Here is a 14,309-nt window from a genome sequence, read left to right as displayed (position 1 = left end):
ATAGAAGACTGATACACAGACTGTCCTACTGATGAAGTATACTGATACACAGGCTGTCCTACTGATGAAGTATACTGATACACAGACTGTCCTACTGATGAAGTAGATAGTAGACTGATACACAAACTGTCCTACTGATGAAGTAGACAGATACTCAGACTGTCCTACTGATGAAGTAGAGAGATACACAGACTGTCCTACTGATGAAGTAGACAGATACACAGACTGTCCTACTGATGAAGTAGACTGATACCCAGACTGTCCTACTGATGAAGTAGATAGTAGACTGATACACAAATTGTCCTACTGATGAAGTAGATAGTAGACTGATACACAGACTGTCTTACTGATGAAGTAGATAGTAGACTGATACACAGACTGTCTTACTGATGAAGTAGATAGTAGACTGATACTCAGACTGTCCTACTGATGAAGTAGATAGTAGACTGATACACAAATTGTCCTACTGATGAAGTAGATAGTAGACTGATACACAAACTGTCCTACTGATGAAGTAGATAGTAGACTGATACACAGACTGTCTTACTGATGAAGTAGATAGTAGACTGATACTCAGACTGTCCTACTAATGAAGTCGACTGATACACAGACTGTCCTACTGATGAAGTAGATAGTAGACTGATACACAGACTGTCCTACTGATGAAGTAGATAGTAGACTGATACACAGACTGTCCTACCGATGAAATAGTCTGATACACAGACTGTCCTACTGAGGTAGTAGACTGATACACAGACTGTCCTACTGATGAAGTAGACTGATACACAGACTGTCCTACTGATGAAGTAGATAGTAGACTGATACACAGACTGTCCTACTGATGAAGTAGATAGTAGACTGATACACAGACTGTCCTACCGATGAAGACTGTCCTACTGATGAAGTAGATAGTAGACTGATACACAGACTGTCCTACTGATGAAGTAGATAGTAGACTGATACACAGACTGTCCTACTGATGAAGTAGATAGTAGACTGATACACAGACTGTCCTACTGATGAAGTAGATAGTAGACTGATACACAAACTGTCCTACTGATGAAGTAGATAGTAGACTGATACACAGACTGTCCTACTGATGAAGTAGATAGTAGACTGATACACAGACTGTCCTACTGATGAAGTCGACTGATACACAGACTGTCCTACTGATGAAGTAGATAGTAGACTGATACACAGACTGTCCTACTGATGAAGTAGATAGTAGACTGATACACAGACTGTCTTACTGATGAAGTAGATAGTAGACTGATACACAGACTGTCTTACTGATGAAGTAGATAGTAGACTGATACACAAACTGTCCTACTGATGAAGTAGATAGTAGACTGATACACAGACTGTCCTACTGATGAAGTAGATAGTAGACTGATACACAGACTGTCCTACTGATGAAGTCGACTGATACACAGACTGTCCTACTGATGAAGTAGATAGTAGACTGATACACAGACTGTCCTACTGATGAAGTAGACTGATACACAGACTGTCCTACTGATGAAGTAGATAGTAGATTGATATACAGACTGTCCTACAGATGAAGTAGATAGTAGACTGATACACAGACTGTCCTACTGATGAAGTAGATAGTAGACTGATACACAGACTGTCCTACTGATGAAGTAGACTGATACACAGACTGTCCTACTGATGAAGTAGATAGTAGACTGATACACAGACTGTCCTACTGATGAAGTAGACTGATACACAGACTGTCCTACTGATGAAGTAGATAGTAGATTGATATACAGACTGTCCTACAGATGAAGTAGATAGTAGACTGATACACAGACTGTCCTACTGATGTAGTATACTGATACACAGGCTGTCCTACTGATGAAGTAGACTGATACACAGACTGTCCTACTGATGAAGTAGATAGTAGACTGATACACAGACTGTCCTACTGATGAAGTAGACAGTAGACTGATACACAGACTGTCCTACTGATGAAGTAGATAATAGACTGATACACAGACTGTCCTACTGATGAAGTAGATAGTAGACTGATACACAGACTGTCCTGCTGATGAAGTAGACTGATACACAGACTGTCCTACTGATGTAGTATACTGATACACAGACTGTCCTACTGACGAAGTAGATAGTAGACTGATACTCAGACTGTCCTACTTCAAATATTCTGAACTGTTAAGTGCAATACTTGTTCCTACCACTGTTATATATAGAGGGGACAATTCAGGCCTTTCGAACCTCTTTGTTACATACCCAATGGTGCGACAAATACACTTGAATTCAGTTGTTATCCACTAAAGGCTCACGTATTTGTTATTTGTTGATATTTAAACGCAGTTTTCCAAAGTCACAAAATAGCTCACGACTATATACCAGTGTATGTATTTGGACTAAAGACTGACAAAACTGCGCGGCGACATTGTTTACGTAAACTTAATACTTTGTTCACTTTGTGAAAACTTAATGAAGTGTTATGTACATTCTTATTTGAAATAGTCTTTATATGTCCCACCTTCTAATATTACATACAGCAGAAGTAATAACACTGAAGATTTTATCTTACAATACTCGGTTTGAAACTGTCACGTAGTCAATTTATTTTACATTAATGTATAAATAACAATTTACTTGATATGAAATCGTTGAGTGAATGTTTGTGTGTAAATGTGATTCATGGTCTCTCTGATATCTCGAAGACCATAACATTACAATTCTATCTCGCTAATGTCTATTAGTAAACTAAAGAAAAGATTATATGGTTGTTGGATTCTACAATGTCTTACTGTAATAATTTTGTTTGGCCTTGAAACGAAATAGCACAATATTTAACAATGGTAACAAAATATGATAGCACACAGAACAAAAGTAGATATCAAAGTCAAACCGAAAGCAGCACGCACTAATAGCGACAATAAAATTCATGAGAGAGATCGTATTCTACACAACTCTTAAAACCGGGAGACCAAAAGGAGCATAGGAATGTAAGACAATGGCACGACACCACAAATACGGAAGGTTGTAGATAATACAGACGAAAATAACACCCTTTAGTGCAATTTGCAATAGGCACAGAAAGTTTTTATATCATCGACAACACTTGCATGTCCCGATTACAAAGTGAGAACCGTGGCAGTAATGAAATACTCGCGGAAATGTGGCATTTCTGTAAGCATGCTAACGAGCACTGGAACACGTCGTTCAGGGAGTTTAAACATTTGTTGAGGGGGTGTTGTTGGATGGCGACCAAAAGCATTCTCATTGGTTTCGTCCACCAGCAAAATAGTTTGCCACCGTAACGCTGGCTGGATAAGGTCCAATATTTACAGGTAGGAAAGCCCTTTCTATGGTTGTATCATAAGCTAGCTTTCAAATAACATATTGTTTTGCTCCATGAAAAAAGTCATTTCGATTTCCTTTCAAACTAATCAAACCGGTAATATTAAAACGGTCCCAAATGAACTACTGTGATACATTTTTTCTGTTTTTAGATAGCATCCCTCAGACTAAAGCTACATCGCTGTCAAAATGATATGTTTGATTTGGAAATTTTGCAAATACTTTACATAGATCATTTGAAATCATAATCGGAAACGACGGTTTTACTAAAAAAAAAAAAAAAGTACTTTTTTGTCCACATCAGAGACAAAAAATGCTTTCGGAATTCTGTTCCTTGTCATTACTGACGAGTCCTATCAGGACGAAGCTGATGTATAATGCAGTAAAGTTCATCAGCAGGCTAACCTGTAACTAATTCTAAACTTATATTGAAATGTGCTAGTCACTTGAGATCATTGGTACAGTGTTGAAGAGCCTATTGAAGAAAGCTGAGCGAGGCATATCACCTTAATACCTCCTCTACTTATAGTGGAATACACTACAGCCGAACTTAAAGGGACATTTTTAAATACACAACTCCATTGAACATAAGCCAGATGACACGGAACGAGATAGTGTTGGCAGTTTAGAACATACGATTATTCGTCTATAGCATAAGAAATAACGTACATTGCTAATCGACAGGTGTATCAGTAAACATCACATACCTATATAACTCTACTACGATAGGAATTTACCTGTACTGAAAAAGGCAACAGGTGAGCTCAGGTGTGCGGACTTAACTATCCCTAGGAGAGCTTTCCTGTGGAGGAGATGTCGTTTTATCACCAAAATTTTATTCTCGGAGTTAAATCCGAACAGCGCGGATGTACACACTAAAGTGAATATTTACATATTTCATTTGATATTTGTCATCAAATATCGCTGTGTAGGTTCAATGTGTCGAAAACACAGAGACGACAGTTAAGTATTGATGTTTTCTCACATTTGAATGTGGCTGCAATCGCTGTGGGTTATCTTGGTTAAACACATCAGACTTTAAGGGTAAACCATACACAACACTACCTGCTCCTTAGTTTGGAAATCTGTGGAATATTGACCAGAAATAGAGGGTGAACACAATAATTTCATTTTTTTCTTCTCTTCTTTTATGAGAAGCATTTAAAATATCGTATAAAATGTGTATTCAAATATGATTTAAACAGAAACACTACAAACCAAATTCATCATGTTCCGTTTAGCGTCTTACTCTTCGGCTGACGGCCATCCTCTGTCCTTGGAGTCTGAGAGGAGAAAGGCCATGAGTTTAGTATATACGGTGGAACGGGAACTAGAAAAATTCTACAACAAATGGTTGAAAACTGCAAACGATGATAATGTGGATGACTGGATTGCATATCTCACGGCTGTGAAAGCCAAAATAGGAGTAAAACAGTGGTCTAATTACAAAGAATTTGCTTTTACCATAGAGAAAGTCCAGCAACAATCTATAGCAAACGCCAACAAGAAGATATATTGGGAACTAAAACGGGTCGTGAATCGTGCTAAAACATTTGATGCCTTGGTAGCACAGAGCAGAAGACGACTACAAAGCGCTCTCAATGATCATGTACAAAAATATTGTCTCAGCTTCTGTCAGGAAACATCGTGTAAAGGTAGGTTGTCTCTCGTCACAAATAGGATGTGTGTGAAACATTGTGTAAAGGTATGTTGTCTCTTTTCACAAATAGGATGTGTGTGAAACATTGTGTAAAGGTATGTTGTCTCTTTTCACAAATATGATGTGTTTGAAACATTGTGTAAAGGTATGTTGTCTCTTTTCACAAATAGGATGTGTGTTAAACATTGTGTAAAGGTATGTTGTCTCTTTTCACACATAGGATGTGTGTGAAACATTGTGTAAAGGTATGTTGTCTCTTTTCACACATAGGATGTGTGTTAAACATTGTGTAAATGTATGTTGTCTCTTTCCACAAAGTGGATGTGTGTGAAACGTCGTGTAAATTTATGCTGTCTCTCGTCACAAATAGGATGCGTGTGAAACGTTGTGAAAATGTATGCTGTCTCTCGTCACAAATAGGATGCGTGTGAAACGTTGTGAAAATGTATGTTGTCTCTTTTCACAAATATAATTTGTGCTCTCTCTCTCTCTCTCTCTCTCTCTCTCTTCTCTCTCTCTCTCTCTCTCTCTCTTCTCTCTCTCTCTCTCTCTCTCTCTCTCTCTCCACAAATAGGATTTGTGTGAAACATTGTGTAAAAGTATGATATCTCTCTTCACAATCTTCACAAATAGAGTATGAGACGTTCCAATTTCTCGTGTTTTTAATTGTTAGCTTTCAATATGTATTCCAAAACAGGTTGTCCGAAATTAATGTAAGTTATAGTGGAAGTTTTCTAATCCTCTTGCAGGGAAATACCTTGGCTGGTCGAGGATTGAGAAAAGAGTGATATGTGTAATGTTACTCATAGTGTGTCGTAAGAGGTGATTAGCGACCTCCTGACGAGTTAGATATTTCATTCTGAACCTCCTGTGTGGGGCCTCTAATACTAAAAGACTGCCACGGTCCGCCGTAATATGTAACATCTTTGAATTTTCTTTTATCTGCCTAATTGTTCTTTTTGTTTTGGAAGATCTTCAACTGCAACTACAGTTGTCCTTACATTTCATAAAGGGACGGTTTGGTCCAATAACGCATTCAAACCCGAGCATGTGTCTCGCTCCTTACCATAGGTAGTTGGTAAAAAGAAAATTAATCATTAATTGTGTATTTTATTTATTTATTTATTTATGATCGTGAATGTTTTAAGGAACAATAAAATTAACATGATCATTTTGACACAGCGACAGTTTATAGTCTATACTGAAACTACGATATCAGTATAAAGACGATTTAGTCTTGGTTTAGACAATATAACGCTGAGAATTATCTAGTTCTAGTTCTATTTATGAAAAGTTTATAAGACAAAAACTTAAAATTTATTTTACAATATACAAAGAAAATGTTAAACTTTTTCTGATATGAATTCGAAGTGGGTTACTTCCCCTTTAAAAAAATCGTCAAAAAAACCATGTTCACTTTTAGCTGTACCTTAAATGTCAAATTAAAAAAATGAATTAATCATATCGTTTCATAGATATTCTGGCAGCTCAAGAATACGAGAACCACACCAGCAAGTGGACAGAGGAGATTCTGGATGGCATTTCGTTACTGGAGCAGAGATTTCGCGACTACCGTGACTTTGACGCGTCCAATTTCGAGGAATACATCAAACGTTATAGCACAGTGTTGCACCTGATGTCAGAAGTCGTTGAGGTGATTCCCAAAATCACAACCCCGATCAAAGATTGGGTAACAGCCGACGAGGCGTACCCGAGAAAACTGCTAGACGAAGCCAACAAATATCTGCAGCAGAAACTTGAGATCACAGAAACCATTCGGAGGCGCCATATGAACTCTGAAGAACGGAAAGGAAAAGTGAAGAGAGCCGGGTTTAATTCAAAACTGATCAACGGAAAGCTCCAGCATGCTCTTACAGAGAGAAGGGTTTGTAGAAAACAAGAACTGGCCTATTCAGACACTCTGGGATTCATAAACGACGAAATAGATATGCAAAGAGAGGACCTTGCTGAAACCCTTGATCGGCTTCATCACAAGGACACGACGACACAAAAAGCTGTTGACATGATTATGGAAAAGGCTGAGATTATTAAACAAGAAATCAAACAACTAGAAAACCGCGCTAGAATGATAACAAAGAAAATGATGGACATTAAAAAGGACAGATATGAAGTACAGAAAGAAGTTCATAAACTGAAGAAGGTATTCGAGGGAAGTATTAAAGTGACGTCCCGGATGTACAATGCACTCGGTAGAGAACAGCGCGACACACACGAACTTGAGGAAGAACAAAAAAAGCTAATTGTCAAAATTAATGCAGCGAAAAAAATCCGAGACGTCAAGATGCACTCGATGACGGTGAAAATGTTGCATGCTCACGGCTACACACCTGGCTTGTTGCAGGACCTCGATGATGGCGGTAAGTGTGAAGATTTAGTTTCATCAGCAGTACTTATGGCAAAATATATTAATATGATTGCATTCCAGGAAAAGGCAATTTCACAAAGATAGTAATAATTTACATAAAGATAGAATCATTATTTATTATTATTTACTGTGCCTGGTATAACATGTAGTAACACACACACACACACACACACACACACACAACACACACACACACACACATAATATATTACACTGTGCAGAAACAGAAAATTAAAAAAAATAATAATAACAATCAATAGATATGTTTACAGTTGATAACAGCAGATTTTCGTAAAATTTTTGAAAAATATATTATAGTATAGAAATCGGTAGAACAGAATCGATTTCAACAAAGCAGCTATATTGTACAAGAAACAATAGGTGGCGCCACTTGAGCGTCATTGACAACATACATTTTGTAATGCATATATCATGTAATTCTCTCAGGTTTTAAACCGTTTATGTAAAGATATGAGCAAACATTGCAGAATTACAACTGGTATAAATAATGACAAGATCGTACACTCTTCCACAAGCACATATTGACGAAACACAAGCTGTGTGGTTGGTAAACATTTTAGCAAGAGACTGTGTAAAGTAAATTAATTATTAATCATGTCTTCTTCCGCTTTCTGTTCTGTCCATTGTGGTTACTAAAGAGTTTCAAATTACATATGGAGGTTTTCGTTATAGCAAGGTCATTGGTGAATTATAAAGGTCCGTCTTGTTTGTTTGGCAAATTTTCTGTAATCTTTCTCTCCGGGTGATATATAAACACATTATCACAGCGTGGTATTGACCATTCTAGTGGCTTAAGTCAATATTTCACCGCACGTTGGACGCTGGTCAATACACACAGAACAGTTCTATTTTAAAAATAAGCACCTAGATCAATAATGATACATGTTATATCAAAATGTCCCCTGTCTAGGACCAGAACGACAAATATGTCTTTGTGTTCCAATAATCGGGGACTTAAAAACTCGTTTCCTTACAGACACTGTCACACCGAATCTATATATAAATAAAAGGAGAGAAATTAAATCGTTAACCATTTGAAGTGTTGGACATTTCAATTAACTTCACATAAACTAACTTCTCTTTAATTCATTCTAAACACATGTTTATGTCATGTCAATATGTAACTCGTTATAGACTTAGCACGTTTTATCTTTTCTCTAATTGTGTGTTCTGTAAGGTGTATATGGAGACAGTGTACAGAGAGCTGTCTATTGTCGAAGTGTGTCATAGGTATAGTTCAGGTATTTTGTTGTTGTTTTGTAGAGGTAGATATTTATTGTTGTTTACCTAACATACCATCAAAAATATACGAAAAAAATGCTTATATTTGATGCACAAGGTCAAAATAATGTACTGCTGCCCAACATATATTATATATATATATATATATATATATACATGATGCACAAAAATCACACATAAAATCGAGCAGATCAGCCAGATTCAAATTTAAAGTGATTTAAGCTTCAAAATCCAATTCCGATTGATGATAAGTCGTACCAAAGTCATATATCTTATGTGTTGGTTTAGGAATCATTTACTTACGAATGCGTGGTGTCGTTATAAATAGCACAGACTCGAACTGTGTTGTCGCTACATTTATATCGATAAATGCATGCCTATTTTATTTTTATTATGAAATGTTGTTTACGATATCTTCACATCAGGGTTTCGCAATGACAGGAAAACTTATTCGTTTTCTTAGATCTTAAAAAAAAAAGTTTTAAATCTTTTGAATTGTAAATCATCGAGAATCCACTGTAAAAATCAATAAAGAAATTAGCTTCGTCTGGAGATATTTTACGAACGTTTAATAATTTGTCTCGAATATCATTACTTATTTCTAAGAACATCAATACTTATGTAAGATATGCTAGCTCACGACGCATAAATTTACTCATTTATATACGTAAATATAAGTGTAATATGATTTAGGCAAATATCACAGGTAAATATTGAATATTATTGAACTACAGAACTTAGTGTCAAAAGTACGTCTCGTAAACGTTATAAAGCTAACTCAGCTCTCTATATAGTCTCGACGTGTTTGACACCGTGTATGCGAGTTGAAGATTGAAATGTTGATTGCCTTATCTAGAATCAGGGACGTGTAAACTTATCTTTGGCAATGATAACAGATATGTCAGCGAGGTTTGATTAGTATTAAATGTAAGGTTTAATATATCTCGTCCAACAGCGCGAGGGTGTAGATAGCAGCAAAATCTAACATTGATTTAATCTGTCCGAAAACACCGCATTTAAAACGTTTATTTATTTATCTATATTTATTTATTTATTTATTTATTTATTTATTTATTTAAGCTCCCCTTAATGATTAAAATATTCATATCTATTTAAAGTTTAGATTCTACTTTCAATCTGTAAAACTTATTCATTGAAGTAAAATCGCAGACTTTTTATCGTATACATATCAATCCCGGATAGAAATTTGAGCATTCATAATGTTAGAGAAAGTTTAAAGCACATAGACCTGTGGTCATTAAAACTCAGATGTTTCACCCAGTAAAGGTGCATTCACACAGAACATTCAATATGTAGATAAATTTATTAATGTCAAACTGTCGTGATCTTTAAGTACTGCCTTTGACCGACGTACAAACCACATTGCGGCCCTAAAACTATTTCATTTTAAGTTTCAACATTATCTGCGAGGTAAACTATAGTTATAGTGTCTATTGAATTGAGATTAACTGACATATATCAGTAAACCTGAATAAATTTCCATTTAACGACTATTTTCACTATTTTTTAATATCTGCCATGGTTGAAGTCACGTGCGTGTTATCATACTTTTTGATAAGCGAAATGCTTTGATGAATGATCAGCGTACATTCTAACGGGTGACACTTTAAGTTCAGGAAAAAGCCGTGCTACGAAAAATCTGGTTACTTTTGGTAATGTTGTGGCAATCCATTGTTTGAATTTTGTTGTTATTGTCCTGCAATTTCATTCATAACTATGATTACTGGACTTCAAACTGTAAAACCCTCACCAGCTCCCCATCAGACGGTCAAACTCTCCCTTACTGGATCTCTAACAGTAAAACCCTCACCAGCTCCCTATCAGATGGTCAAACCCTCCCTTACTGGACTTCAAACGGTAAAACCCTCACCAGCTCCCCATCAGACGGTCAGACCCTCCCTTACTGAACTTCAAACGGTAAAACCCTCACCAGCTCCCCATCAGACGGTCAAACCCTCCCTTACTGGACCTCAAAGGGTAAAACCCTCACCAGCTCCCCATCAGACGGTCAAACCCTCCCTTACTGGACCTCAAACGGTAAAACCCTCACCAGCTCCCCATCAGACGGTCAAACTCTCCCTTACTGGACTTCAAACGGTAAAACCCTTACCATCTCCCCATCAAACGGTCAAACCCTCCCTTACTGGACCTCAAACAGTAAAAGCCTCACCAGCTCCCTATCAGACGGTCAAACCCTCGCTTACTGGACCTCAAACGGTAAAACCCTCACCAGCTCCCCATCAGACGGTCAAACTCACTAACTCTCAAACGGTTTAATCCTCCCTTTCACCTTCAGGCGGTTAAATATTCCCTTACTGACCCTAATACAAAGTAAAGCTTTCTTACTGACTCTCAGACGATTAAACCCTCCTTAACTGACCATCGGACGTTTAAACTCTCCATATCTCTCAAATGGTTAAAATCTCCGTCGCTGACCTTCAGATGTCGAACTCCGACACTGGTTCTACAATCGGACTGTCAACACCTGCATCACTGACCCTAGGACGGTGATATAGTCTCTGTTACTGACGGTTAAATGAACCCTTCCCCGTCTGGCCCTCGTGCGGTATGCTCCTCCTTTATCGGTCCTCAGAAATGTACTGGCCTTGACACATATATCTGCTGTATAGACCAGGAACCCATTAAGCAGCATAGCCTTGTACTTCAGTATATAATTATTGATAAATCGTCAATGTGTCTGCTTATAATTTAGTTACCTTTTCAAAATTATAAAAAAATCTTCTCAATTATCGGTTTCCTTTTACCAATTTTACCAAACAAATAATGTTTTGAAATACATGTATCAGATGATATGTAAACCTTGGAATATTTGGGGACGTATTTCTATGTTTTATGGGTGTCACTGTGTATCGGGTTTAGTGAAAGCCGTCAGAAAATCTTACCATTACGCTACGCAGCAGTCTTTAAGATTTAACAAAAGACAGGGAAGTATTTATGATTCTTGAATTTATGATATAGGTATGTCGAATACAAACAGTATTAGCGAGTTGTATTCGTCATGAAACAGCGTACTAAAGAAAACCGCAAACTTCAGGAGACATCACGGGTTTTAGTCAAATTAATCTTGTGTTCTTATACCACCAAGTTTTAATAGCCGGTATTGTATTCTCGTGAAAGTGTTGTTGTTGTTGTTGTTGTTGTTGTTGTTATTAAGAAAATTACCAAAGAGGAATAAAAACTAAGAAATAGCTTCCTTAGAATTCATGCAAGTTCTTTACAACGTTTTGAGCCGCTCTGCTTCGACCGGACATACATATAGTTGTTTTGTGTGAACGGAACACACCATATAATATTACGTTCTGTTACGATAGGGCTTTGTCCATTCACGCTAATATAAGGAGATCATTTTTCCGGAGTCGTGGTTGAACGTGGCTCAAACGTGGCTAACGACATACGTGATAAATATAGTACCTAATCGGTTCCTTCGGACTTAGCCACGATGTACTCGATACTCTCTGCCGACCTGTCAAGTTCTATTACGTTTGATCATAACATTGCTACGTCATACTACCCCGACGTATCGATTATCAACATCCAGAAAAAGACACTCTGAGAAAACGACGTTTAGATAACGCCAATCTGCCACCATTACCCACGTCCGTTCGGAACTTACTACGATTGCGCCACTTATCACCACTAGTTGCTATGGTGCCCCTTGGAATAGACGTTCCGTCGGATTAATTTATATAGGACGTTTGACAATGTCCCTCGTCGGCCTCATTTATTTATAACATTTGACAATGTCCCTTGTCGGATTAATTTACATCAAACGTTTAACGATGTCCCTCCTCGGATTCAATTATATAGGACGTTTGACAATGTCCGTCATCAGATTAATTTACATCGGACGTTTGACAATGTCCCTTGTCGGGTTAATTTACATCAAACGTTTGACGATGTCCCTCCTCGGATTCATTTGTATAGGACGTTTGACTAATAGAAAAAAAAACTTGAACTGACCGCCATGTTGAGCGCAAGTAACAAAGGAGGAGGAAAATGAAATGAAAAATCTCGATTTCAGTAAATAAGTAAATAAGGATGTCCAAAACCATATTAGTTATACCATAGAATTTGCCATCATGGTGTTAAGTTAATAAGTAATCTTAATTTATCTCGGGGAAAAAAAATCTTAATTTCGTACGAAAAGAACGAGAACTTTAAGAAATCACCGATTCATCCGAAAGTGGTAAAGTCTCAATTTTGGAAAGACCCAGGCTATTTATCGTTTATTGAATACAGTTATTAAAATACTCTTAAATAAAATAAACAAAGTAACAAATGTATAATACAATGTGATGTGGAATATAAAGTAGAGACGTATATATGTTTCTTATAAAGTGATATTGGAAGGATTTATTTCTTGAAATTGATTTTAATTTCCATTAAATCCACCTACAGCAACTACTTACAACAAAAGTATACTGATAGACACGTATTAAGTACAGATTTATACAATATTTACTCTAAATCTTTAGTTTGTTTTACACTATTATGTCTAAATGTTTCTTACTCTATGAGTGTTACTATCGTGAATATGATTCTTTGTTGATATGATTATGGTTGTCATGGTGATATGATTATGATTGTCGTGGTAACATGATTATGATTGTGGTGACGTGATTGTGATTGTCATGGTGATATGATTGTTGTTGTAGTGCTTAACTGTTTTGATTGCCATGGTGATCGTGGTAATCTGATAGAGGTTGTCGTCGGGATCTGATTGTAGTTGTCATGGTGATATGATATGTTTGTTGTGATGATTTGATAGAAATGAGGAAATTTGCAGCACCCTATCATATCTTTGGTCTTATGAAATTTGAGAAGAAAAAGTCTTCATTTCATCTGACCCTGCAACCTTGAAAATAGTTCAAGGTTATTTATATGCAAAAATTCTCATGAGATACACCAGAGTAACTTCATTGAGGATACTTCGGTCACCACTGGCAAAATATCAGGACTTTTCTGGAAATTTTTGAAATATTCATATTTTTTTTCTTATATTGGACAACTGTGACCTTGATATTCATAGGAGGTAAATTTATAACACTTGGGCTCCTCCTGACCAAATCTCATTACCCAAAATAAAAGCATTTTCCCGAATATTCCAATTGCAAATGCTTGTTGTACCTTTTCTAAATGCAAATAAATATCAAAACATTTTACACTGTCAAGATTACTTGTATATTTCCAGGTCAATCCTTCAGACCTAAATCTCTGGACTCTCCAAAGACTTCTATGGAATCTCTGGACAAATGGCAACGCCTCAGCGACAGAGCCTCCAACAGGTCACTGGACAGAGTGCGAGAGAGCCTGGAGAAGCAGACAATGGCTGATAGCATGCGTCGAATGATCATTGTCACATAACGTTAACAAGAAAAACAGTGAATCCAAAACAAACCCAATAGCTTGTAATGTAAATGTGTGTACAGGTATCTAAATTTTAGTTCTTTCATATTAGAAGAATTCTGAGCATTTTACGTTTTAGGTAAGGTAATATGGAGTTCTCCAGTGGTATTATCAACTGACAAGCAATATTGTCAAAAACATTGAAGTGTCAAGCTGTATCATTACTGCTGGAAGAAGGACATTTCTATAAGATATCCTTCGGTACCCTTCTGTATTGTT

General features: G+C 36.8%; 1 protein-coding gene across 1 annotated transcript; it reads left to right on the top strand.

Annotated features, from left to right (window-relative positions):
- Window positions 1–4,561: 4,561 nt before the first annotated feature.
- LOC132554268 (uncharacterized) lies at window positions 4,562–14,048 on the top strand. The gene is made up of 3 exons (XM_060218609.1): window positions 4,562–4,988; window positions 6,469–7,371; window positions 13,876–14,048. Exons 1-3 carry the CDS (start codon window positions 4,562–4,564, stop codon window positions 14,046–14,048), a joined length of 1,503 nt encoding a protein of 500 aa, XP_060074592.1.
- The last annotated feature ends 261 nt before the right edge of the window (window positions 14,049–14,309 follow it).

The sequence above is a fragment of the Ylistrum balloti genome, unplaced genomic scaffold (assembly GCF_031769215.1).
Source record: "Ylistrum balloti isolate Yb309-2 unplaced genomic scaffold, AGI_CSIRO_Ybal_v1 Utg369566, whole genome shotgun sequence".
NCBI classification, from domain to species: domain Eukaryota; kingdom Metazoa; phylum Mollusca; class Bivalvia; order Pectinida; family Pectinidae; genus Ylistrum; species Ylistrum balloti.
The sequence above is the reverse complement of the archived record's forward strand: the minus strand, read 5'-3'. Positions and strand labels throughout refer to the sequence as shown.